Raw genomic sequence first — 26,279 nt, forward strand, 5'->3', positions numbered from 1 at the left:
AATAGAGAAACATTATTGGAGGGGATCAAACCACTGGCAAGAAATCTGTTCAGCCACTCATTTTGATTAATTTAGTAACTTAGCTGTCACTTACTTGACTACTAGAAAGTGATGATGTATTGGATAGCAGAAGTTTTTCAAGGCAGAGATAAAAAACCTATTTACCCCTGTTCCCTTTCTGAGGTTTAATCCCCTACTAGACTTTGGGGACCTGTGCTGAGCTGGGAATGACTCTGATCAGGAGGACCCCAGGCTTCCACTGATTGCAGGAATTGGCTACTTTTGCATGCCTCCTCATACTTCTTCCAGTAAATCTGAGGTTTCCTCTCAACCTTCCATGCATGCTTCAGCTCCCCATTAGTAGCAGAAAATTAGAATTCCACAGTTCCAGACTGTATCAAACTTAGAATGCTGCCACTTGGAAACACAACCTCAGCCTAGCAGAGAAGGTTCTCTAAGGAGAGCTACTCCAGGATTGCTCTGTATTCAGACAACTCCCTGTATGAAGCTGGCTACACCTGTCTGCAAAGTTGTCTGTTAGATGAGGTGCAAATCCACCAGATGTGTCACTTAACATTCTAATTACAGTTTAGAAGCTTTTATCCCCATTTTAAATTGTTCAAGGCTGATTGACCATAAGAAATGCAGACACTGCATCTGCTTCCTTTAATTGCAGCCATTTGCTCTCACATCATCTGTAAATGCAGTTTTTGATATCTTTTGCACTTGTAAACATAATGGTGGAAGACATCATGGACTCGATCCATAATCAGAAAAATGTCCACAGGGGTCTTTATCCAACATGAAGAAGCTGTATCTCTTATTTCCAGGCATGCCTCTGTGATGGCAGTTTCGGTTTAAATTACCTAGTGCACGCATGGCTGATGCAGCTGTATGAACATACAGCTGTATATATACAAATCTTGACTGTTCTCAAAGTATATAACTAATAAAAGCAAGTGTCATTTGCATCAAATATTTTTAACTCCAAGCCATTTTTCTCACCCAGAGTAATCCAGACAATTCATTGTATGAGGAAAGGCATGATATAGCCAATTTCAGCTTTTATTTTGAATTGCCTAAAAACCCTCACCTGTCCAAAAACAAAACAAAACAGGCACCAGTAGTGCCAGGTATCATAGTGTCACATTTGACTGTATAGTTGAATTATCATTTTCTTTGATCACTACCTTTCAGAGGCATATTATGCAGTGTGACTTAAATTTCCTCATTCTAATGGTCTGCCAGGTGCTGGTAGAGACAATGCTATACCACATCTGAGACTCTGACCTTGCAGTTTAGTGCCCTGTCAGCATGTTCGTACTACTCCCCTCCATTAATATCTGTGCCCTTTTCAGACCACAGTGTAAATTTTACTAAACTATCTTTCTCTCTTCACTCTGTTTCTTTTGAGTTTAAACTTACAATACATCATTGTTAAGTTTCACTCTGCATCCCTTTCTGCAGACAATGCAATGGAATGAAGCAGTCAGGAAAGACCAACGGAAAAAAGAGAGGATAAAAAGATTAGGGAGAGGGGTAAGAGTCAGAAAATGGGAGTAAGGGATTCATGGATAGACGATAGAGAAATGAGTCAAAAGAAGGGGATGGAAAACATGAGAGTAGAAGATTAGCAAAATTCATGCTGCTCTATCCTTTGGGGTGTGTGTGTTTGGTTTGTCTTTTTAATTCGGCAGAGATGGAAGACATAAAGAATAGACTAGCTTTTGAACAAAGGTAGCATTGTGATGCTCCCCCATGGTACTCAGGGTTGTGAGGTACCTCACCACCACTACCTGTCCTTAGGGTGAAGCTGTCTTGCCTGATGGCTGCTGTAGCTCAGCCCCCTGAAACCAACAGCCTCTCGAAACAGACAAGCACTGACTTCCAGGTCTCCACAGACCTCTCCCTCTCTTGTTCAGGCTAGTGACAGACAAACACCAACTCTCAAGCCCCTCCCTCTGTCAGAGTCCCACTACATCCCCTGTCACTGGACACTCCCAGAAATATATTGTCACACAGGATGACTGACACAACTCAGGATCAGGTCCCTTACAAAAACACAGCACTGGAATCTACCTATAGTGAAACAAATATGTTTATTTACAAAGACTAAGATGTAAGACACAGTGAGCAAAGTCAACAAGTTACATGTAAAGCAAAAGGAATAACATGTTTCTTAGAGTCCAAAGTTAACTCTAACAGGCTAAAATCCTTGTCTAAAGCAATTTCTCAGCTAAAGCAACCTCCCAGCATCACTAGTCCACATGGCCAGCATCCAATTTTCATGAATGTGAAAAGCAATGTCTTTTTTGCTCCCTCAGTGAAGGATCGGAAAGGGGGCCTTTTTCCTTCCTTGTATAGTCCAGTAAATCTTTGACATGCCCCTTTGGAAGTGCATCCCCAGATAAGACTCTTTTCCCCTGTTGCTTGTTCTCCAGTGTGCTCCCTGACCCAGTTGGTTTCACATCCCCCAATCAACCTGTTTTTCCTGTTAGCTCTACATGCAGATGGGGCTTCCATTGTTTTACAATGCTTAATTTACATCAGAGACAGGGATAGGTGAAGAGACGTGCTTTTTCTGGCAGAAGACCTGTTTGTCTGCTCTGCCTTGTTACAGACTTTAAAACATAATTTCAGTATATATACACAATTCCTTATATAGTGTCAGTACATACATTTCACAATGAATTAATGGCCAGTGTGTCATCAGCTTTTATTTGAGACTTTGTAAGACACATTTTGATGTCTTATATGAAAGTAGTGTGTTGGGTGTAGTGAGTTTACTAGGTCTGATAGGAGTTGCTGACACAGCCCTGGTCTACACCAGGACTTTAGGTCGAATTTAGCAGCATTAAATCGATGTAAACCTGCACCCGTCCACACGATGAAGCCCTTTATTTCGACTTAAAGGGCTCTTAAAATCGATTTCCTTACTCCACCCCTGACAAGCGGATTAGCGCTTAAATCGGCCTTGCCGGGTCGAATTTGGGGTACTGTGGACACAATTCGACGGTATTGGCCTCCGGGAGCTATCCCAGAGTGCTCCATTTTGACCGCTCTGGACAGCACTCTCAACTCAGATGCACTGGCCAGGTAGACAGGAAAAGAACCGCGAACTTTTGAATCTCATTTCCTGTTTGGCCAGCGTGGCAAGCTGCAGGTGACCATGCAGAGCTCATCAGCAGAGGTGACCATGATGGAGTCTCAGAATCGCAAAAGAGCTCCAGCATGGACCGAACGGGAGGTACGGGATCTGATCGCTGTATGGGGAGAGGAATCCGTGCTATCAGAACTCCGTTCCAGTTTTCGAAATGCCAAAACCTTTGTCAAGATCTCCCAGGGCATGAAGGACAGAGGCCATAACAGGGACCCGAAGCAGTGCCGCGTGAAACTGAAGGAGCTGAGGCAAGCCTACCAGAAAACCAGAGAGGCGAACGGCCGCTCCGGGTCAGAGCCCCAAACATGCCGCTTCTATGATGAGCTGCATGCCATTTTAGGGGGTTCAGCCACCACTACCCCAGCCGTGTTGTTTGACTCCTTCAATGGAGATGGAGGCAATACGGAAGCAGGTTTTGGGGATGAAGAAGATGAGGAGGAGGAGGAGGTTGTAGATAGCTCACAGCAAGCAAGCGGAGAAACCGGTTTTCCCGACAGCCAGGAACTGTTTCTCACCCTGGACCTGGAGCCAGTACCCCCTGAACCCACCGAAGGCTGCCTCCTGGACCCAGCAGGCGGAGAAGGGACCTCCGGTGAGTGTACCTTTTAAAATACTATACATGGTTTAAAAGCAAGCCTGTGAAAGGATTACTCTGCCCTGGCATTCGCGGCTCTCCTGGATATACTCCCAAAGCCTTTGCAAAAGGTTTCTGGGGAGGGCAGACTTATTGCGTCCTTCATGGTAGGACACTATACCACTCCAGGCCAGTAACACATACTCGGGAATCATTGTACAATAAAGCATTGCAGTGTATGTTTGCTGGCGTTCAAGCAACATCCGTTCATGTGTTATCCTCAGGAGAGTGAGATATAATCCATGGTCACCTGGTTGAAATAGGGTGCTTTTCTTCAGGGGACACTCAGAGGAGCCCATTCCTGCTGGGCTGTTTGCCTGCGGCTGAACAGAAATGTTCCCCGCTGTTAGCCACAGGGAGGGGGGAGGGTTGAGGGGGTAGCCACGCGGTGGGGGGAGGCAAAATGCGACCTTGTAACGAAAGCACATGTGCTATGTATGTAATGTTAACAGCAAGGTTTACCCTGAAAGAGTGTAGCCAGTGTTTTATAAAATGTGTCTTTTTAAATACCGCTGTCCCTTTTCTTTTCTCCACCAGCTGCATGTGTTTCAATGATCACAGGATCTTCTCCTTCCCAGAGGCTAGTGAAGATTAGAAAGAAAAAAAAACGCACTCGAGATGAAATGTTCTCCGAGCTCATGCTGTCCTCCCACACTGACAGAGCACAGACGAATGCGTGGAGGCAAATAATGTCAGACTGCAGGAAAGCACAAAATGACCAGGAGGAGAGGTGGCGGGCTGAAGAGAGTAAGTGGCGGGCTGAAGAGAGTAAGTGGCGGGCTGAAGAGAGGGCTGAAGCTCGAATGTGGCGACAGCGTGATGAGAGGAGGCAGGATTCAATGCTGAGGCTGCTGGAGGACCAAACCAGTATGCTCCAGTGTATGGTTGAGCTGCAGCAAAGGCAGCTGGAGCACAGACTGCCACTACAGCCCCTGTGTAACCAACCGCCCTCCTCCCCAAGTTCCATAGCCTCCACACCCAGACGCCCAAGAACGCGGTGGGGGGGCCACCGGCCAACCAGCCACTCCACCACAGAGGATTGCCCCCAAAAAAGAAGGCTGTCATTCAATAAATTTTAAAGTTGTCAACTTTTAAAGTGCTGTGTGGCATTTTCCTTCCCTCCTCCACCACCCCTCCTGGGCTACCTTGGTAGTCATCCCCCTATTTGTGTGATGAATGAATAAAGAATGCATGAATGTGAAGCAACAATGACTTTATTGCCTCTGCAAGAGGTGATCAAAGGGAGGAGGGGAGGGTGGTTAGCTTACAAGGAAGTAGAGTGAACCAAGGGGTGGGGGGTTTCATCAAGGAGAAACAAACAGAACTTTCACACCGTAGCCTGGCCAGTCATGAAACTGGTTTTCAAAGCCTCTCTGATGCGTACCGCACCCTCCTGTGCTCTTCTAACCGCCCTGGTGTCTGGCTGCGCATAACCAGCAGCCAGGCGATTTGCCTCAACCTCCCACCCCGCCATAAACGTCTCCCCCTTACTCTCACAGATATTGTGGAGCACACAGCAAGCAGTAATAACAGTGGGAATATTGGTTTCGCTGAGGTCTAACCGAGTCAGTAAACTGCGCCAGCGCGCCTTTAAACGTCCAAATGCACATTCTACCACCATTCTGCACTTGCTCAGCCTGTAGTTGAACAGCTCCTGACTGCTGTCCAGGCTGCCTGTGTACGGCTTCATGAGCCATGGCATTAAGGGGTAGGCTGGGTCCCCAAGGATACATATAGGCATTTCAACATCACCAACAGTTATTTTCTGGTCTGGGAATAAAGTCCCTTCTTGAAGCTTTTGAAACAGACCAGAGTTCCTGAAGATGCGAGCGTCATGTACCTTTCCCAGCCATCCCACGTTGATGTTGGTGAAACGTCCCTTGTGATCCACCAGAGCTTGCAGCACTATTGAAAAGTACCCCTTGCAGTTTATGTACTCGCCGGCTTGGTGCTCCGGTGCCAAGATAGTGATATGGGTTCCGTCTGTGGCCCCACCACAGTTAGGGAATCCCATTGCAGCAAAGCCATCCACTATGACCTGCACATTTCCCAAGGTCACTACCCTTGATATCAGCAGATCTTTGATTGCGTGGGCTACTTGCATCACAGCAGCCCCCACAGTAGATTTGCCCACTCCAAATTGATTCCCAACTGACCGGTAGCTGTCTGGCGTTGCAAGCTTCCACAGGGCTATCGCCACTCGTTTCTCAACTGTGAGGGCTGCTCTCATCTTGGTATTCATGCGCTTCAGGGCAGGGGAAAGCAAGTCACAAAGTTCCATGAAAGTGCCCTTACGCATGCGAAAGTTTCGCAGCCACTGGGAATCGTCCCAGACCTGCAACACTATGCGGTCCCACCAGTCTGTGCTTGTTTCCCGAGCCCAGAATCGGCGTTCCACAGCATGAACCTGCCCCATTAGCACCATTATGCATGCATTGGCAGGGCCCATGCTTTCAGAGAAATCTGTGTCCATGTCCTGATCACTCACGTGACCGCGCTGACGTCGCCTCCTCGCCCAGTAGCGCTTTGCCAGGTTCTGGTGCTGCATATACTGCTGGATAATGCGTGTGGTGTTTAATGTGCTCCTAATTGCCAAAGTGAGCTGAGCGGACTCCATGCTTGCCTTGGTATGGCGTCCGCACAGAAAAAAGGCGCGGAATGATTGTCCGCCGTTGCTCTGACGGAGGGAGGGGCGACTGACGACACGGCTTACAGGGTTGGCTTCAGGAGGCTAAAATCCACAAAGGGGGTGGCTTTACATCAAGGAGTAGTTCAGGCAGGACTTCACGGAGGGTTCCAATAAGAAATGGTGCACCTAAGTTATTGTTCTTATTGGAACAAGGAGGTTAGCCTGGCCTCTGATTGATACATGGCTAGATCTACCTCGCAGCACCTTCTCTGTGAGTGACTGCAGTGTGACCTAGAGGAATGAGTCCCCTAGACAGGGCAGGAGGCAAATGAGTACAAAACAAATCTGGTCTATTTCTTGTTTTGATCCACTCCATCTATCTTTTACATCTTTGGCTGGCAGCAGATGGTGCAGAAGGACTGCAAGCCATCCACATCTCATGGCTGCTCGGCAGAAGATGGCACAGTACAACTGCTAGCCATCCTCATCTCTTGCCTGCCTGGCAGAAGATGGCACAGTACGATTGCTAGCCATCGTCATCTCTTGCCTGCCCGGCAGAAGATGGTACAATACGATTGCTAGCCATCGTCATCTCTTGCCTGCCCGGCAGAAGATGGTACAATACGATTGCTAGCCATCGTCATCTCTTGCCTGCCCGGCAGAAGATGGTACAATACGACTGCTAGCAATCTGTATTGCCTGCCTGCTCACCATTAGACGGTTCAATACGACTGACTGCAGGACTAAAGAGAATGACCTGGTCAAGTCACCAAAAATTTAGTCCCTGCGCCCATGTCTGCCCAGGCGCTCCCAGCCGACGTGGCCAGGAGCACCTCGGACATGACGAGGACGGGTACCAGTCATACTGCACCGTCTGCTGCCAGAAGGCAATGGGTTGCTGCTACTGTGTAGCAATGCCGTACCGCGTCTGCCAGCACCCAGGAGACATACGGTGACGGTTACCTGAGCGGGCTCCATGCTTGTGGTGGTATGGCGTCCGCACAGGTAACTCAGGAAAAAAGGCGCGAAACAATTGTCTGCCCTTGCTTTCACGGAGGGAGGGAGGGAAGGGGGGGACTGACGATATGTACCCAGAACCACCCGCGACAATGTTTCAGCCCCATCAGGCATTGGGATCTCAACCCAGAATTCCAATGGGCAGCGGAGACTGCGGGAACTGTGGGATAGCTACCCACAGTGCAACGCTCCAGAAGTCGACTCTAGCCTCGGTACTGTGGAAGCACTCCGCCGAGTTAATGCACTTAATGCACTTCTGTGGGGACACACACACTCGAATATATAAAACCGATTTCTAAAAAACTGACTTCTATAAATTCGACTTTATTCCGTAGTGTAGACATACCCACAGAGTAGTGACCCTTTTGCACTCTGGCATCAGTAGGCCTTTGTGTCACAAAAGAGTAGTTAACCCTTCAATAGCAGGCATCGGTGGCCCTATGTGTAGACTATTGCATTATGTGAATTTATTATTGAATTTAGTTTAATTCTACTTACTCATTTCCATCAAAATATAATGCAAATTGTTTTTTTGTAGAACCTAATCACAATTTGTTTTAGTTTTATTTTTTCCATTCCTGCAAAAAAAGCATAATATTTGAAAACTGCAGTTTTTTAAGGCTTCTGCCCTTAGTATATATATATATCAGGGCCTTTTGCTATGTAAAAAATAAACACATTTAACACACATTAAACCTCTGTTACTCATTTTTCAATAGCAACTCCTTTAAATAACTAATCACTCCACCCTGAGTATGAACAATTCCATTAAGTTGCAGTAACGTCATGTCATGTCAGATAGTTATTCCGTATGAGAATAGTCAGACAGTTGCATTTATCTGTCATTTTGTGAATACATGTGCTTTCTATATTGTTAATCTGATTTTAATTTACCTTTATTTTTCTTTTATCAAGGGTTCTGCAATAGATGACCCAGTGGATCAATGTACTAGCCATTCACCTCTGAATACTTTTGACTATCTGAATTCACTGAAATAAAAAATCATTCATTGTAATCTCTATATATGCATATGCCCAAATCATTGCACAGTTTAGAGTCTAATTTTAGACAGCTGATCTAATTCTGAGTAACTCATTTACTAGCATTCGCTAACCTAGAGAGGGCCACTAACCTGGTGTGTGACCTTGGGGAAGTCACTCTGTGTGCCTCTTTCCCGTCCCACTCTTTGCCTGTCTACATTGTAAGCTCTTTTGTGCAGGCACTGTCTCTTGCTAGAGCCCAGATCCTCAAAAGTATTTAGGCACCTAACTCCCATTGAGATCAAAGTACAATGGAACCTAAATCTTGGCTGGGGCCCAAATCTTGGTTGAGGCCTTTAGGTGCTATTGTAATACAAATAATACATAATAATGATGATATTAATAACCCTGTACTGATGCTGAGCATTGACGTAGCTGTGTAAGTACATTGAACATCTCGCTATCTATAGCTGTTGGCCTTTCACTCTGATAAGCACTGAACTCAGATTCCCAAAGTAAACAAATTCTTACAATACTATTTATAGAAATATATTAAAAACAAAATGTTAAAATGACTTCAGGGTTCATACCTAATCTAACAAGAACCAGGACTATTCATTGTTAATCCATCATTTTCTGTTGCCAAGTATTGAAGCACATATGTAAAGGTATGGACCTGATTCTCCTCTCACTTACACTGTTTTTACACCATTGTAAATCTGCATTGACTTCAGTTACATTTATTTTGCATCAGTGTGAGTGAGAAGAGGATCAATCAGTGCATCATCTAGAAATTTGCACAAATGAGGTGAGTAATGATTCAAAGTAAGATATCTTTTGATATCTTAACGTCCCAATCCTGCAATACCCTTTTCTGTATTTCTGTTGTATGATTAGAATGCATGGTATTTACTAGAGAAAAATAATGAGATGGGGGACTTACTATACTTTTCTTTTCTTTTTAGCTATACCCATAGAAACTGCCAAACAAAATCCAAATGTTGCTTTGGTTCTTACTTCTTATGGAGGCCATATTGGTTTTCTAGAAGGAATGTGGCCAAGGAAGTGCACTTACATGGACAGAGTCTTCAAGCAGTTTGTGCAGGCTGTGTTTGAGCATGGAAACAAAATCTGCAGCATGTAGCTCTTCTGAGGCATCTTGGCCAGCCCACTGTTTCAGCACAGTGGCATGATCTGACAAGAGCAGCTCAGCTTAGTGCACAAATTTTAATTACTGTGTATACAGCAAATAAGCCAGCAGTTGGATGAAATCCATTACTATGTGAAAAAAATACTTTTTGCCTAAAATTTTGTAGCAAGAAATAAATATTACGTTGTCACTTTTGTAGTTTTTTAATATGCCTTATCAAGAATGACCTTAAATAAAACAGCACTCTAAATATATCAAATTGCACTTAACCAAAACCATTAAGCAAACAGGTTCCTCAGGGGTTTAATTTAAGACAGTTCATTTTTAGGAGATTCAATTTAGATGACTTGCAATATAACAGTTTTAGTAACTAACTCTCAAAAATCACATTTATGATATTTTAAAGCATGTTACAAGTTGACCCATTTCTAAGGGCATTGATGAGAAAAATACTGAAATATGAAAATAGAAGGAATACAAAACAGGCCTGATTCGTCAAAGTAATCTTTAGGTTTAAGCATGGACTGCAGCAGTATTAGACTGATAATTTCATTTGCTGTTTTACCCTGTGAAAATATTCAGATTTAGGGCCGGTTTTTAATTAATTAATTAATGTTGTTATTTATTTATAATGCCAATACCATATTTGTCTTACATGTTTATTTTTAACATTGTTACCTAATTTGTAGTATTTATGTATTACCAAAGGTTCTGTTGAAATATAATACTGTAATAAACTATGTCATTTTAAACCAACACATTTTGTGCTTCCTTATTTATGTAATCCTGTGTAGTGTTATATATGTAATACATATTCCATATAAAGGTGGCAAATAACAAATTGCATAATTCTATAATTTATGTGTATATTACCTACAAGAACATATGAGTTTTAAAAAATATACATTAGGAAGTCAGAGGATTATGACACTGTCAACTTAAAAACCACATTTCCATCTGAAAACTTTGTCTCTGCTATTATCCCAAGTAATACCTAAAATGAGTAACTGAAAGAGATGGTGGCAGAGGGAAATCTATTTTTTTCAGTTTTCTTGCTTTGTGCACGTGACAGCACTTTGTATATAGTCAGTTTCCTTGTTTTGTTGATGCTCTGACAAATCCTTGGAGCTACTATGATCCTCTTGCACAGTTCTTCTGGCACAAGGGCTGTAAAGCTGGCTTCACCACCTGCTTGTGGCTCTATGCCATCTCCTTCCCAGCTTCTGGCATAGTTTTCGAGCAGGAGGGAAAAGGCAGCTGCACATAATTTAGAGCAGCCCTGAGACTGCTGCAAGGTCCGAATCTAGTGCTTACTGAAGATTATGAGCCTATTCATTAACTTCTTTTGTTATACCAATAAAATAAAAACCAGCAGGATCTTATTAAAGGGGAAAGGTAAAATACCACATTTATTGTGAATACAGAAAGAATCATAGTAAGCAGTTAGTTGTAGCTATAACATTCCATTCAATCTCATATTTATTCACACATTCATTCATACAAACACACACACACAAGCAGGTTCTGTTATCATAGTTACCAGCCTTAGAATTGATCATGCCAAGCCACTAGCCAGGTGGGCTGGACATGAGGAGGGAGCAGGGCCTTGTCAGATGCACATCTGATGCTCCTGGAAGTTGGTTTGCAGAATCAGATCCCGAAGTTCTCACTTTCTAGAGTCCATTTTTATAGGAATTTCTTCCTGTGCCAGTCTATGGGAATTGCTTCATCATGCTGTTGCTGAATCAATCAGCTGAGAGCACATTCCTGACGGCTCCGTGCTGCTAGATGTTATCTTGTTCTTTGGTTCTCCCATTCTTGAGGCTGTTGGATGGATTCCAGGCTGCCCTCCGAGGGTCCTCTGGTTATTTCCACTTGATGCCTTCTTCAGCCGATGGACATTGGATTCTTAGGCTGGCACCTCCCTGATCATTCAGTTATTATCCACACCAAGCATCCATCCACATACATCCTCTATCTCTATTTTAATCACAATTGTTAATACAACAAAAGGGCAGGGAATCTCTGTGTGCTGTTTCTGTTGTTACAGAGTATTGCTTTGAGTCTCTCTCTGTGTGAATTGCTTTGAGAACAGACTCTGTCTTAGAATGTACTAACACAATTAACAGCTTGCAAGTTTCACACATAGAGGGAGAGAAACAGTACCAAAAACCAAGAGACCTCTTAATTAGTAATCAAACTCATTTGTGATTTTAATACAGAACTTCTTTAATATGATCCAACACCCTTATAGCGCCAACACAAGAAAAATGAAATGTAGAAGCCAAATGAAAGTGCACATGTTAATACATGAATGATTTTTAGAAGCCTTATGTGTGCTCATATCGATTTTCAGAACACAAGGTTTGTGCACATACAAACATGGCTCCGACATGTCACTTAACCAATAAGTAAATTATTGAATCATCGCTCTTCATGTTATATTTGCATAATTGTGTTGTACATAGCTCTGTGTTAAACCTTTTTAAAAGACATTTACTAAGGAAATTTCTTATAGTGCAACTGTAAATCACATAATCAATGGCAGATTTACTATCCTTCCTTTCTTTGCCTCATATCACTTAGGCCCTGATCCTGTAGTTGTTTGAAATCAGTGTGACAACTCACATGTTTAAAGCTGAACATGTGTGTAAGCATGTGCAGGAATTAAACCTTAACCTAAATATATCGACATTGACACATTTCCTGAAGACCCTTCCATACCTTTATAAATACTGAACTTTTGTGCAGTCATTTCTTTTTCATTAGGATAATGAAATTGATTGGAGCAGACTAGTGCCAACCAGCTTTAACAACCTGATCTGTATCACTATCCTGGACCTTTCCCAAAGCAAAATGGCATGAGAATGGCTATAGTAGCACTGATGGATGATGTGGTTATGAATAGAAGCCTAATATCAGCACTTAACCTCACTGTAGCTTCCATATAGTTAATTAAAAAGTACCACTGACCTGTGTAACACTTCCACAAGCTCCCCAGACACTGACCTCTGGTATCTGCCCTCCACTTATCAAAGCAGTATGAACTTTCAGGTTCTTATTTTATGCTTCGCTAAATTTAGATTGACACAGTGGTGAGACATTTTGGAGGTACAGTTTGCCAGGAGTTCTCTTTCTCCTTCATCAAGGACCTAAGCACGATTTATGGATTTATCACCTACAGATTAGATTGCGGTAAATCTATGTGGGGTTAATCGTAGGGCAACATGGAAATTCTTGATTGTATACTTGCAACCTCTTAAACAAAACTATCCTCTCAAACACATCACACAAGTGAGCTGCAACTTCTACTCGTTTATAGTTTGTTTCAATGCAAATTTCTATTTTTAACATCTATAAGGTCTTTGCTAACTCAGAGACCATTCTCAGGTCTAGATAATACTTTGTCCTGCCATGAGTATAGGGGATAGGCCTCGATGACCTCTGGAGGTCCCTTCCAGTCCTACAATTCTATGATTCATGACCCATCCTGTCTCAGTGAAGGACAACATAATGAGCTCAAGCCTAGCCATTTTAAGAACATAATGCAAAGCTCACTTCTGAGCCAAAGCAGTCCGACACTAACTGAATATGTAGAATTAATAAGAAACCAAAAATCAATAAACAAACAAAAATAGCAAAGCACAGAATCCAGCCCAGAATGTACAAACTTTACACCAAGCCAGGGCAAGAAGGGATTAATGATCTTTTCTGAAACAGTGACTTAAATTGGCCCTGCACCCCTAACACCAGCAAGCAGGGTCAAGCCCAGAGAGATGGCCCTCCAGCTATAGCTAATAATCAGGAAGGAACAGGATATAAAAGAGGAGACCACTTATCCTTAGCGGGGGTTGGAGTTATGAAGCTGGTACTGTGCATGGGAGACTCAGTCAAAGGGAGAGCTCCTTGAGGAAAGTAGAGATCTACATATGAATTATATTGTTTGTTAATTCTTCTGTTTTTTTGAGTGAAGAGGGGCTTCCCCCCCTCCCCCCCTTTTGGCTCAGCTGTGGACAGTGGGCACTCTACCAATGTGACAGCTACCTGCATAGACTGATATGCAGGTAAAGTGACATATAACTCTTCATAGTATTGCTGTTCTAAATCACCACACTTCTCTGTGTTAACAAATTCCTGAACACCATGTATTCCTGCATACAAACAAGACCTGCAAACTGAACTGAAAAACTCTAGTATTTTTACAGATCTTCAGAATGCTGTTGCCTTACACACAAAGTTGCAAATTTGTTAATATTTTTTCCAATAAGTGTTTTATTCAAACTTTTGGATTTAATATATAACAGCAATGGTATATTCTGTAGTGGTTCCCATTATATGGTAAAAAAAAATTATTTTCTTACATTCACCCAGATGATGTTATCGTCTCCGCATACTTCATGTTAACAATAAAATGAAGGGAAAATATATCTGTGAATTTACATTCTTAACATGAAGTATGCAGAGATGTTTCTAATATTTTCCAGGAGGTTTACAAGCTCCCAAATGATTAGAGTATCCTGCTTTTGGAAGCTATCTTCTAGGTTATTGTAACACAGAAGCAGAGCACGTGTGGGTACATGTACTTTAGTTGTAAAGTCACATTGGATTATGGTAAGTTAAAGGAGAACCTCTATAGGATAGAATCTCTATACCTTCATCCGATGAAGTGAGCTGTAGCTCACGAAAGCTTATGCTCAAATAAATTGGTTAGTCTCTAAGGTGCCACAAGTACTCCTTTTCTTTTTGCGAATACAGACTAACACGGCTGTTACTCTGAAACCTCTATAGGGAGTTATAAATAACATTTCCTGCTATCAGCTATTTTAAAAAACTGCAGCTACTGAAAATATCCATCATCCAGGACAAATTGTGCTTCACTGAAGTGTACATGGAAAGACGATCTTACAAAATAAGGTAGATTCTTCATTTCAATGTCACTAAAATGACAAATTAGGATTTACAAAGAGTAAAACACCACTATACTGCTAACTCTATTCAGCAATTTTCTTCCCAAACAGTATACTGTACAAATGTGATAGTTGAGGAATATAGATAAACTATAGAATATCCTGAGTTTGAAATATTATAGAAAGCCATTTGTTAGAGGGGATTAAACACGTTAATAAAAATATACTCAAAATGCCCATTTAAAAAATATTACTAATAAACTGACAGATTTATATGGAAATTCTTAGAAATTCCATTCTATACCCAGAGAATAAGTGCTGAAAGTCTGGGAAAGATACATGAAATCACTAGTTTAGTCTCCATTACAGTGTCCAAAACAAGATACTTCAACAGAAGGTGGCAGAAAGTCTGAAATGAACAACTTCTATCACAGCCTGCCCTTAAGAGAAGATATAGGTTGGCACAAGTCCTGGAACATGAGGTTTTATCTCTCTTCTAACTTTTTCATTTCCTTCTAATGCAGGTTGTAGATGTTCTCATTATATATTTTTACAGATAATCTTTATTTTATCCTAGGAAGCTCTTGACCTCAGTGATATCACATTTATGAACTCCAGATGTTAATCATGTGCTGTATGTATATTTAAGAAAAAGTTTCCTTTGATTCATTTTCTTCTTATTACTTTGCTGATAGAAAATTTGCTGAATGGCAATGACAAACTGGAATAGTAATTTAGGAATAATTTACATATCATATATAGTACATATAATTGAAATGAATATCATTTAATTGTGTGTATGTTGTCCCTTTTCCTCCCTACCCACCTTTTTTGACTGTCTTTAGATTATGAACTCCTTGGGGCAAGACTTGTACCATCTCTTCTGTTTGGAAAGTACTTTATTACGAGAAATAAATGTAAACAAAATGTTACTGTTGCCTAATTGTTGAGTCTTATAGAGATGGAAGAAAAGGAGAAATAGGTGGAAGAAAGTAACACACTAAGGAGAATGGCAGGCAAGCGGAGGGGAGACACAGTGCATATGTAATATATTAGGGGGAAGATGAATGTGAGGCTCTCAGTGATAGACTGCAGATGGCATGTTTGAGGCAGGCTGCCATGTGATAAGAACTGGAGAACACCCAGCACAGGAGGAAGAGGACTAGAATTGCGAACCCTCCAGGACCGGCCTGGAGTTTCCAGGAATTAAAGATTAATCTTTAATTAAAGATTATGTCATGTGATCAGGGCCGTCCTTACCCATACGAAAATTAAGCAGTTGCATAGGGCACCAGGAAATTTGGGACACCAAATTTCCGGGTGCCCTGCACAGCTGCATACTACTCCAGCCCCTGCCCTGCCTCTTCCCCTAGGCCCCCGCCCTTGCTCCACGCACCCTGCCTCTTTCCGCCCCTGCTCCACCTCAGCCCCGCCCCCACTCCACCCCTTCCCCAAAGCCCCCACCCTGCTCCGCCCCTGCCCCGCCTCTTCCCACCCCAAGGACTGCTGCAGGGCTGGGCCTGCACTCACTGGTGGTGGGAAGTGCAGCAAACTGGCTGCAGCTGTGCCTCCGGTGACTGCTGGGGGGCAGTTCCCCCCTGCCCCCCCAGGCAGCCCTGCCCCCCCCCCCACGGAGGCCTGGGGCCCCACCAACCCCCTGTGTGGGGGGGGGCCTGCATAGGGCCCCAGAATAGTTAGGGGTGGCCCCACATGTGATGAAATCTCCAGGAATACATCCAACCAAAATTGGCAAGAGGACAGCAAAAAAGGGTGCGGGGGACCGAGGTTAGGATAGAAAGACTCTTCCAAAAGAAGTGTAAAGAGGACAGCACTGGAAGTCCCAGAGCTACAAGTGGGTGCCATTGACTGGAAGGCATGGCCACGAATTGTGGGGGGGGGGCTTTTGCCAGTGTAAAGGGGAAAAGGAGTTGCAAGTGAATTAGTATTGCTGCCTTTTAACATCCTTGGATGTATCCGTTTCTGTTATGAGAAGGGCAGCTGGCACTAGGGTGACCAGACAGCAAGTGTGAAAAATCGGGACAAGGGGTGAGAGTAATAGCTGCCCCTGTAGGACAAAACCCTCCCTCCGACAGCCCCAAAGCAGACAGGGGACTGGGTCGGCCCCCGTTCCGGCCGCCAGGGGCCGCTCTGTCTACAACCAGCCCTCCCTTCCCGCCTTCCAGTTCCGGAGCCGTCTCGTTAGCAGGAGTAGGACTCGCATCTAACAGCCACCGACGGAAGTTACGTTGTGCCGGGAAGCGGTTTCCGGATTCGGGATCAGAGAGAAATAACAACAAGCGTCGCAGACTGGGAACCGTCACAAATCGGGGCGGGGCAGTGGCAGCGTTGTCTCGGTGCCCGGATGTGAAGAGATTCCATCCACTTGCTTCTGCTCTCCAGAGAGGCTGCAGGCTTCTGGGTGGCATGGGAAAGGTGCGCGAGCGACAGTGACCTCGCGCCACTCACCCAGCCTGCGCGAGCTTCTCTGTCCCCGTTCCCCCTCGAGCTCGCGCCCCTGCCCCGCTCCCCAGAACAGCCAGGAGAGAGCGGCTCGTGCCGCGAGCGCGCACCGGAGGAGACTCGCTGAGGTAAGTGACCGCTGGGCGCCAGCCCGGCCTCCCCGCCAGAGGCTGGGCGGCCGCGGTCCCTTCCCTCGTGATCGCGCCACTTCCCCCAGCGCCTACGTCCCGGCTGCTGCTGCTGCCGCCTCTGGTTTCCAAGCGCAGTGACTGTGGTGGGGGAAGGAAGATGCCCCTGGAGCGACCCCCTCGGCCCCAAACGGGCGCTCCCCCGCGGCGCGTCTGCGGGGTATGAGGAGACGCCCCGGCTGTTACTGGGAGTTGCTGAGGCTCGGGACCCTGGACCGGGCTTTGCGCCCTCCGCCGTGGGGTGTCCCCCTGGGGGCGGGGTGCAAAGTCTGCAGGCCGCGAATGATTTCCGTGTCAGCGGCGGGTGACTCCAGCCCCTTGTCCCGCAGCTTGGGCCCCGGCCCCGCTGAATCCGCCCCACAGCCGGCAGCCAGCTGTGAGGGAAGCGGGTGTTTTCCCTCACTGTCCTGAGCCAGGACCGTTGCTCAACCTATAGCTGGCAGCCCTTATCCACTCTCCCGCTTTCTCCAACGTCTGCAAGGCCTTAGACTGCCAACTCCTCGGGGCAGAGACTGGGCCCTGTCTGCATGTCCAGAAAGCTCCTAGTGCTGCTCGACTGAAATCAGACTGAAGGGAGGAGTTAAACCGCAGCAGCTGTGTGTGGAGGAGGGTGGCACTTGAATTGGATGCTCTTTGTCTCCACTGATAAACCTCTCCTCCATGTAACTCATCTGGGGAACAGAAGTGGCAGTGGACTTCTCTCTGCTCTATGTACTGCTGGGGAAAAAAATCAAGACCGCTATGACTAGCCTTTAAAAATGCCACAGACAGTGCAAAGGGCATCTTGCTTACCTTATGCAGATCTCAGAGTAACAGCCGTGTTAGTCTGTATTCGTAAAAAGAAAAAAGAAAAGGAGTACTTGTGGCACCTTAGAGACTAACCAGTTTATTTGAGCATGAGCTTTCGTGAGCTACAGCTCACTTCATCGGATGCATAGTATATTGTGGAAACTGCAGAAGACATTATATACACACAGAGACCATGAAACAAAACTTCCTCCCACCCCACTCTCCTGCTGGTAACAGCTTATCTAAAGTGATCTTCAAGTAGGGCCATTTCCAGCACAAATCCAGGTTTTCTCACCCTCCCCCCCCCCCCCCCCATACACACATACAAACTCACTCTCCTGCTGGTAATAGCCCATCCCTCTTTGAAACCTCTCTTTATAATGCGCATGATAATCAAGGTGGGTCATTTCCAGCACTAATCCAGGTTTTCTCACCCCCCCCCCCCCACACACTCCCCTCCAAAAACCACACACACAAACTCACTCTCCTGCTGGCAATAGCTCATCTTACAATGTGCACAGCAATAATCCAAGTTTAACCAGAACGTCTTGGGGGGGGTTTAGGCTACCTTGCATAATGACTTAGCCACTCCCAGTCTCTATTCAAGCCCAAGTTAATAGTATCCAATTTGCAAATGAATTCCAATTCAGCAGTTTCTCGCTGGAGTCTGGATTTGAAGTTTTTTTGCTTTAAGATAGCGACCTTCATGTCTGTGATTGCGTGACCAGAGAGATTGAAGTGTTCTCCGAACATTTGAACACCTTGCGATGGTGTAACAGGCCTGTAGATTACATTTATTAGCAAACAAGATAGTTTTTTACAAGCTAATGCAAGGATCTATACATAAGCTTGTGTGGTATGGCACTTGATAGTCAAATTTCTTACTAGCAGGAATCATAGCTTCCCTACTGGTTAGTGTAAGGAAAGATGAAAGCCTTGGAGGTAAATCTTGTCCACATAGCTGCTTCCGTCATCTGTGTCGTCAGAAACTACTTGATTTTTTTTTTTTAATTATGGAGTTAATTGGGAGAAGTGCTAACAATCTTATAAATAATCATATTCACAATCTGGATTCTAAATTCTGTTCCAGAGGTTGGGGACCCAATCCTGCAACTTGTGTGTGGGTGCAGATTCCATCAAAGTCAGTGGGCAATACAGAGCCAGCGAATTGCAGGATTAAAGTAGAGAAGCTAGAATTTGCTTAAATAGAGATCAGTTGGTTAGCCTGACAGACTGACTTTTTAATAAATCATTTTTAAACTTGATAGAGGGGAAGCTTGTTTTCACAGTCTGAAAAATTCTAACTTAATTAGAAACCGTAAATTGGGACCTGACACAAACTTTTATATTTTCTAATAAACTGGAAGATATGCTTTAGCCAAACAAACAGTTATTTGTCTCAATAAATGAAGGAAATTCCAATGGCCTATATTATATGGAACGTAAAACTAGATGATCTAATGTTCCTTTCTGGCCTTAACTACTTGTTTTAGTTTTATAGATCTTTGAGGTTGGAGTGACAGTTTTGTCATGGGGCTATAGAAATACTTTGCTGTCAGCTTGTTGATGCAAAAAAAAAATTGAACTGTTATAGCAGTCTGATATTGGAAACCAATGGTAGTTGAATATTTATTTAAAATTTAAAAATTTTAAATTGACTGAAGACCTAAAAGTATCTTTCAGTGCCCAGAATTGTTACCCAGAACAATACTGTAAAATTATCTGAGATTGTTCTGCCTTAACTAACTGAAAAAACACTTTTTCCTGAGTGGTCGTTACTTAAGTGGATGTAGAAAAAAATATATCTTTGCATAATAAGACTGTGCCTAAAGAGTAACAGAAGCCTACTTGTTGGAGAACTTAAACATACTAGTCAGATGTAGATCTGAAAATCAATGGTGAGAGGCTGTACTAACATGGCTCAGGAGCAACTTTCTGGTGAGAGGCCCCGTTACTGCTAGTTCTAGGTTTTCTGTCCAGGTGTTTGTCCCTGTCATCTTCTCAGAAGCTCCATGTTTCGTATTGGGCTTGGGTTAGTAAGTGTCTCAGGTTGGACCTTAACCTCCCTCTCCCTGGAGGAGGGTTTTGCTATCCACTTTTCTTCCGTGGTTTTCTGACTGGTACTTATAGCTTTCCTGAGCAGCATGAGTAGTAACAATTCTTGACAACTTGGGGACTCTTAATAGCAGCAGTGAAACTAACCAGAATTTTGTTAATTTGTCTGCTATTGCTGACAATGCTATGAGGTGCAGGAAAAGCAGCAGACCCGTTTGTTTGAAGGCTGTGATAGAATATTTCCTTCCAGTTTGCCTTCTGTTTGCTTTTGGAAGAATGCATAAGGGCTAGAAACTTTTTCTTAAATAACCATATAGGTTCTTAAACAACTACAACATTTTTGCACCATTGGAAATACAAGAGAAAAAGTGTTAAATAGGAAAATGGCAAAAAATATTAAAAGCTTGAAAATATAAGATGTATTCTTAGGTGGCTGTTAGAGTAACTAGAAAAATAAAGGGACTGTTTTCAGCTTCTAATATAAAAGTACTGTTCATCACTGTCTTTGTTAGAGGGCTTGTCTGATGCTATAACATTTCGGAGATCGGGAGTACAAAGAAGTGCATCATTAGTCTCTGGGAGCGATACATATGAGAGCATATAGTGTTGCTTAACAGTGGTATCTGACTACGGTACTAATGGGGCTCCAAAAAGGGCCCTGTCCAGTCCTCTGCTCCTTAGGGCTTTGACTAATGTAATGCAGAGCTACAACTGTAACTGAAGGGGCCTGATATAAAATTCTGTCATGAAGACAGAATAGGGAGGGTTGCATAAAGTTCACATGTCACTTTTGCCTGAGACTCTCATACTTTAAAGCTAAGTATTATTATTTGAAAGAATGAAAAAATGTAATATAGGTGGTCAGGAGCTGTATGCCTGAATTCAGAGTTTGAGAAATAGAAGGTAAAAATTAACAGAATAAACATACTGGATCTAAATATCTCCATAAATGTTTTATTCTTTATAGGTGATATGTAAAGCCTTGTCTACAACCAAATTTATAAGGAATGCTTTTGGCACAGCTTGATAAGTTACTTTTTCTGAAACATCGATCGCTTCTTATAAAATACCTGTAAGTAAAATACATGTAGTATACTAAACTTAAAATGGCTTAACAGATTTTGCTTTCTGATCGTGACTAGTATACACTGATAGTAAATAGACAAAATTAATAATCCAGTATGTCTCCTTTTATATAATATGACTAATAATGTACATTAACAATAGAAGTAGCTGAAAAAGTTTGTAGAAATTTGGTTCAATTATTGTTTTGCAGAAATGGCAGCCCAAAAAAGGAAGTCTGCAATAGCAGAACCTTCTGCTAAACGTCGGAAGCTAGATAAGAACAGCAAATCATCAACAAAGAAAGAAAGAGAGGTGTCAGCCACAAAACATGTCTTAAATAAATCCAAGCCAAATAAAAGTGCAATGCAGAAGAAAGCAGTGCTTAAAATCTCAGTCAAACCTAACAGGTCAGTGATAAATAAAGCCATCAATAATTGTGCTAGGCGGTCCTCCCATTCTAAACTAGTGCAGAAACATTCCAAGCAGAGTGAACTTCAGTTAAAGAAAAGATCTAGTAAAACAGTATCTATGAAAAAATCATCCCTAAAATCATTAAGTAGGGTACCTACTACAAAAACACCCTCCAGATCTTCAAAAATAAACCATACTAATTTCTTGAAATCGACAAAGACTTCCTCCAAAAGAGGTCCTGAAGGGAAGGACAGATGTGCTTTACAAACCAAAGTTTCAGTTGAAAGCAAGAGACAACAGCAATTAAAGTCAACTTCAGATGTTAAAAAGAATTCATCGAAACCTCAAAGTATTAGGCAGTCTGTAAAAACTTTAAATGAAACTACACTTAGGAACATACATGTGGATAGGAAATCTGTTAAGGGAAATTCTACAGAAAGTAATTCTTCTACAAGTACTAAAGTTGTAAAAATTACTGATAAAAATTTAGGGATTCAAGTTCAGAGTCCTAAAAAGAATCTTGCAGAAAAGTCAACTTCTCAAGATGCTGAACAGCAATTGATTAAATCTTTCAGTGACAAACGTGAACCTGAATTAGGAATGCGCATGATGACAAGATCATCAGGCACAAACAATAAAATAACTGTCAAAGACACACAACAGCAGCCAAAAGCCACAAAAAATAAGGAAGTGTGCCAGAAAAAGTCAGCACAAGACATTCCTAAGCCAAGACACATCATTATCCCAGATGAGCAACTAACCAGGCGATCACGTAGATTGCAGCAGTTATCAGATACGTCAGCAAGATCCCTTCATAATAGTGAAATTAAAGAAGGAAAGGCTTCAGAAGTGCAACAGGGCACTCAAACAAAAGGATGTATTCAGGGTACTAGAGTTGAAACAGTTAAACCTCTTAAACAGAAAACTGAACAGAAAAATAAGAAAACAAAATCAAATTTTATAAGTGGAGATGAAGAAATAACTGTAGGAATAACCAGCTCTCTACCAGAGAAAAAATGTAAAATGGATCATAAAACTAGTGATTCTTACAGTTCTCAACATAGCCTGCAAGGCTCAAGATTATTTCTTGATCGTAAAAAAGTAGAAATGGTAAGTCCTCTTCAACCAACTTCTGTGACAATAAATAAGGAAAAACAACCCGTGCATCAGAATGTGAAAAGCAGTGGAAAAGCAAAGAGAGTTTCACAGCCACCGGGAAATGAAATAGATCTAGCCAATCAGCCGGAGAATGTTGTGAAGTCCAAACGGGTAAGCATTCTTGAACTCTGTGAAGAAATTGCAGGTGAAATTGAGTCAGATACAGTAGAGGTGAAAAGAGATTCTCCCAACACTGAATATAAAAACGGAGAAGAGAAACATGCAGACGTGCAGCTGTCACAGACTGTAATGCTTACTCAGAAGGAACCAAATCAGAGCACTCAGTGCAAGCGTTTTTTCCCCAGCAAAAAAGGAATACCTGTCAAATGTGTTCTGAATGGCAGAAATACTTCTTCAAACAAAAACTCTAAGTGGACCAAAATTAAACTAACGAAAGCTAATAATATACATCAAAATAAATTAAACTCTGCAAGTGTTCCAAAGCTGGATTTGTTAGAAACTAAAACTAAAGTTCCAGAGTCAAGTCAAGCAACGGGTGCAGAAATACAGCTTTCAAAGGCCCAAGGTAAATTGTCTGTGACAAAGCCATGTGAGACTAAAAGTGCAACTCACGTACAGGAGAAATTGGGAGCAGTTTCTTCTGAAACGGTCAGAGCTAAAGATGTGACACCAGAAACAAAGCAATCAACAAAAAAAGTTGCTGAAAATGGTTTGTTGGATAATCGGACAAAACATGTTCCTGAGCCAACGCTAGATGAGGTAATTCTTTTTATTTATGGAATGTGGTGGGAGGATACTTTTTCTAAATTTGCTCTAGTACCTAACGGTGCTATCTGTGCTCGTGTAACTAGCTTTGTCAGTAACATTTTGTGCAACTAAAACATTTCAGTATAGGAACCCTAATCTGCTTTTGAGTTGACTTGTGCTTCTCCTATAAATCGAATAGGAAAACAAATCTATTATATATTACTAAGGGCAATCGTTTTAAAAAATAAAATTCTCCTCCAATAACTCAAGTGCATAGCACAACAAATCAAAATGTCATGGCTGATTAATTAAAATACCATAACTATCTTGTGTTGAAAGTGTACAGTAAGGGAAATGGGAGAACAAAATACTACTTATGATCAGGTTGGTTTAAATGTAATGTTATAAGAACATAGGAGTACATGTAATAACCATATTCTTTCCAAATAAGCATCCATATGCACTGAATATGTAATGCAGCAAAATTTTGCTACGTCAGATAGTGCCACAGATATATACATGGGGTTGCTTATCCGTTCACTAAGCAAAGTCTTGAAGAGAACTGGAAAAAGTGCTAAACTGATCTTGTAGGAACTCAATGGTTTTTACTCATAAGATATTTAATTAATGAAATGGGGACAGAACTTAGAGAGAGATGGAGCAGTTTGACTTTGATCTATCATCTGTTCTATTGTGTTGTTCAGAGTTTTAACTTGCATTTGGATACAAGTCCAGAAAGCACTCCAGTGAAAAGTACTACAGCAGCACCACCACCACCTAAGCAAGCCAAAAAGGAGATAGAGAGTGAATCTCAAGGTAAAAAATCTAAACTGTAAATTCTGTGCACTCTGAGAGGTCTGTTAAGGGTGGGGATGAAGGAATTCTCTTCTTCCTTTTCAATTGGGAAGGTTACAGAATTTATTGGTGTCAGCAGGGCATGAAAACTTACCTGGTAGTCCTAGAACTAAGCCTAGTCAAGGTGAAAAATATGGTATCCGGCAACCATGCCGTCCAGAGCCACATCCCCAGTAATGTAAAAGAATAAAAGTTATGTACTCGGTTTAAATGTAATACACCCACAGCACTTGTTGATACCTAATGTTTTTAGCTATATTAGATTATTACTGGTGGAATTAATCAAATATATTAGAATAGTATTTGGCCAGTTACAAGAACCAGTTGGATACCGAAAAATATTAATCAGATATAATATATGATTGTCAGTAAAATCAGATGTTAATTGAGTACTAGTCTACCAGCTTGACTTATTTCATCCTTTTTGTTTTTACCTTCTTTTCCTTCCTGTCTTCACTCAACTTTGTCCAGTAACTGATCATGGCTTGTGAGTTATTATTGGTGTCTGTTTTCTCTCTCCCAACCCCCTCCCCCCCCAAATATTCTCTACTTTCTTCTCCGTCCACAAACTCTCTCAACACTATTCTCCTTATTTATCTCATCACCCATTCTTTCTCTCCCACCTTCCTACATCTACACACAGGACTTGGAATTTTTACCAGGTACCTAATAGTAAGGAGACTTATTCGCCTGATTGTGGAATGATAAAAAAGTGGGGCAATGCTCAGGTGAAAAGCCTTGCTCCCCTGCAGCAGCTGTTAAAAGGAAGGATGCTTGAATTTCTTCTAGGATGTTGATCCCTGGACTCTATTCAATGGTTCCGTCTTTCCTGTCAGCTTCTGGCTAGTAGATGTCTGATAAACTTGAAACTCTGCCTTCTCTGGCTGCTGGAAGAGGAGCTGCATACTCTGTGTTCTCCTTTTGTATCCGAGTCTTCTGGCTGCTAAAAGGGTGAGGGTTCTCATTAGTGTACACCCTCCCTTCCTCTGGACTGATGTGCTGAGGGGAGGGACTGTCTGCTATTCAACCCCCTGCTCAGCTTTTTGGCTGATGCAAGGGGGTGTTTATGCTGCTCTGCCCTTCCTCTAGACTCCATATTTAGACTCCCCTTCCTTAGTGCCTGTCTCCCTCATAGCTTTCCCACGTTGTAGTAGAATGAAACTGACCTGACTTCTTCATTTTGCTTCCATTTTCTGGGATCTGAAAAATGGCAATGACAACTTCCTGCCAAAAGTAGTGGTGTGAAAGGTGGTTATCTGGCAACGTTTTAAAAAAAAAAAAAAAAAAAAACAACCAGACAGCTCAGAGCAGGCGACCCTCTTCAACCTGGGAGGGCAGCCTAACTAGAAGGAAAACTGTCTTGAAACCTTCGTTCATGGATTAAATGAATCTTTGTGTTGGGCAATGGCAACACGATTGCCATCTGTTCGCAGTCCACCAAGTCTGTGGCAACAACGTGGGAAGAGAATGGGCATGCACTGAGTTAAACTAGGGAAAGGCCCTCTCTCTGTGTGTATCGGTTGGCATCCCTGACGTACACTGCAAAGTGACTACATGGATGCAGGCAGTTTCTGCAGATAATGGATGCTTGCACAGTGACTCTTCTCCAGATGAGGAGAACAAGAAGACAAAGAAAACAGTACTTTGGTCAGTCTTTCCTCTGCCTCCTCTTGTGGAAGAGCTGAGCAGCAGCAGAGGTGTGGCGTTGTCCTTCTGCCCTCTTAAGAAACCAATGCAGTGCATCTTCCTATTAGTTTGATCTTGGAACACCATCTTCAAAAACATTAGGGTTAGAAACTTTCTAAATTTGTTTGGATTTTGTAGCAGTTGATGGCACTTGCCCAGGAAAGCTTCCTTTTCACTCTGGGCTAGTGAGTGTTTTCCAGTCTGGAGTATGGAGTTGAGTAAACTTTGGATGATCCATCTGACTAGAAATATTAATTGAATTGGCAACTTGTACAGTTCTCCTTACTACTTTGTTCTTGACAAATTAAACAATGAATCTTCTGTTTTTTCCTCACATTTGCTTTTTTTTTTTTTTTCTGGGTTCCCTTACTCTCAAAGATATTTATCCATGTCTTTTGTTTACCACCACCTTATTTCTAACAGTAT

At 42.6% G+C, this 26,279-nt stretch overlaps 3 protein-coding genes across 5 annotated transcripts in view; all 3 read left to right on the plus strand.

Moving 5' to 3' along the window:
- ABHD3 (abhydrolase domain containing 3, phospholipase) overlaps positions 1-10,313 on the plus strand; it is a 37,650-nt gene extending 27,337 nt beyond the window's left edge. Inside the window, exon 9 of the mRNA XM_074943121.1 lies at positions 9,387-10,313. Within this exon, the coding sequence (XP_074799222.1) occupies positions 9,387-9,565 (179 nt within the window). The 3' untranslated portion in view covers positions 9,566-10,313. The remainder of the gene's footprint in view (positions 1-9,386) is intronic.
- LOC141981449 (uncharacterized) lies at positions 3,130-5,279 on the plus strand. The gene is made up of 2 exons (XM_074943120.1): positions 3,130-3,752; positions 4,332-5,279. Exons 1-2 carry the CDS (start codon positions 3,170-3,172, stop codon positions 4,871-4,873), a joined length of 1,125 nt encoding a protein of 374 aa, XP_074799221.1. The 5' UTR covers positions 3,130-3,169; the 3' UTR covers positions 4,874-5,279.
- Positions 10,314-16,731: 6,418 nt separating the features above from the next.
- The window catches only part of ESCO1 (establishment of sister chromatid cohesion N-acetyltransferase 1), a 67,608-nt gene continuing 58,060 nt past the window's right edge, over positions 16,732-26,279 (plus strand). For 2 of the 3 annotated variants that reach the window (XM_074944518.1, XM_074944520.1), the window contains exons 1-4: positions 16,732-17,066; positions 20,938-21,042; positions 21,247-23,324; positions 24,017-24,128. In XM_074944518.1, coding sequence (XP_074800619.1) covers positions 21,249-23,324; positions 24,017-24,128 — 2,188 coding nt within the window. In that variant the 5' untranslated portion in view covers positions 16,732-17,066; positions 20,938-21,042; positions 21,247-21,248. The remainder of the gene's footprint in view (positions 17,067-20,937; positions 21,043-21,246; positions 23,325-24,016; positions 24,129-26,279) is intronic. The other variant, XM_074944519.1, reaches the window with a different exon arrangement.

This window comes from Natator depressus, chromosome 2, assembly GCF_965152275.1.
Source record: "Natator depressus isolate rNatDep1 chromosome 2, rNatDep2.hap1, whole genome shotgun sequence".
NCBI lineage: Eukaryota > Metazoa > Chordata > Testudines > Cheloniidae > Natator > Natator depressus.

Bases quoted from the DNA above. Each gene is read 5' to 3' on its own strand.
- LOC141981449 (XM_074943120.1), top strand. From the start codon at position 3,170: ATGCAGAGCTCATCAGCAGAGGTGACCATGATGGAGTCTCAGAATCGC. The intron at 3,753-4,331 runs GTGAGTGTACCT...TTTCTCCACCAG, and splicing joins AGGCGGAGAAGGGACCTCCG to CTGCATGTGTTTCAATGATC.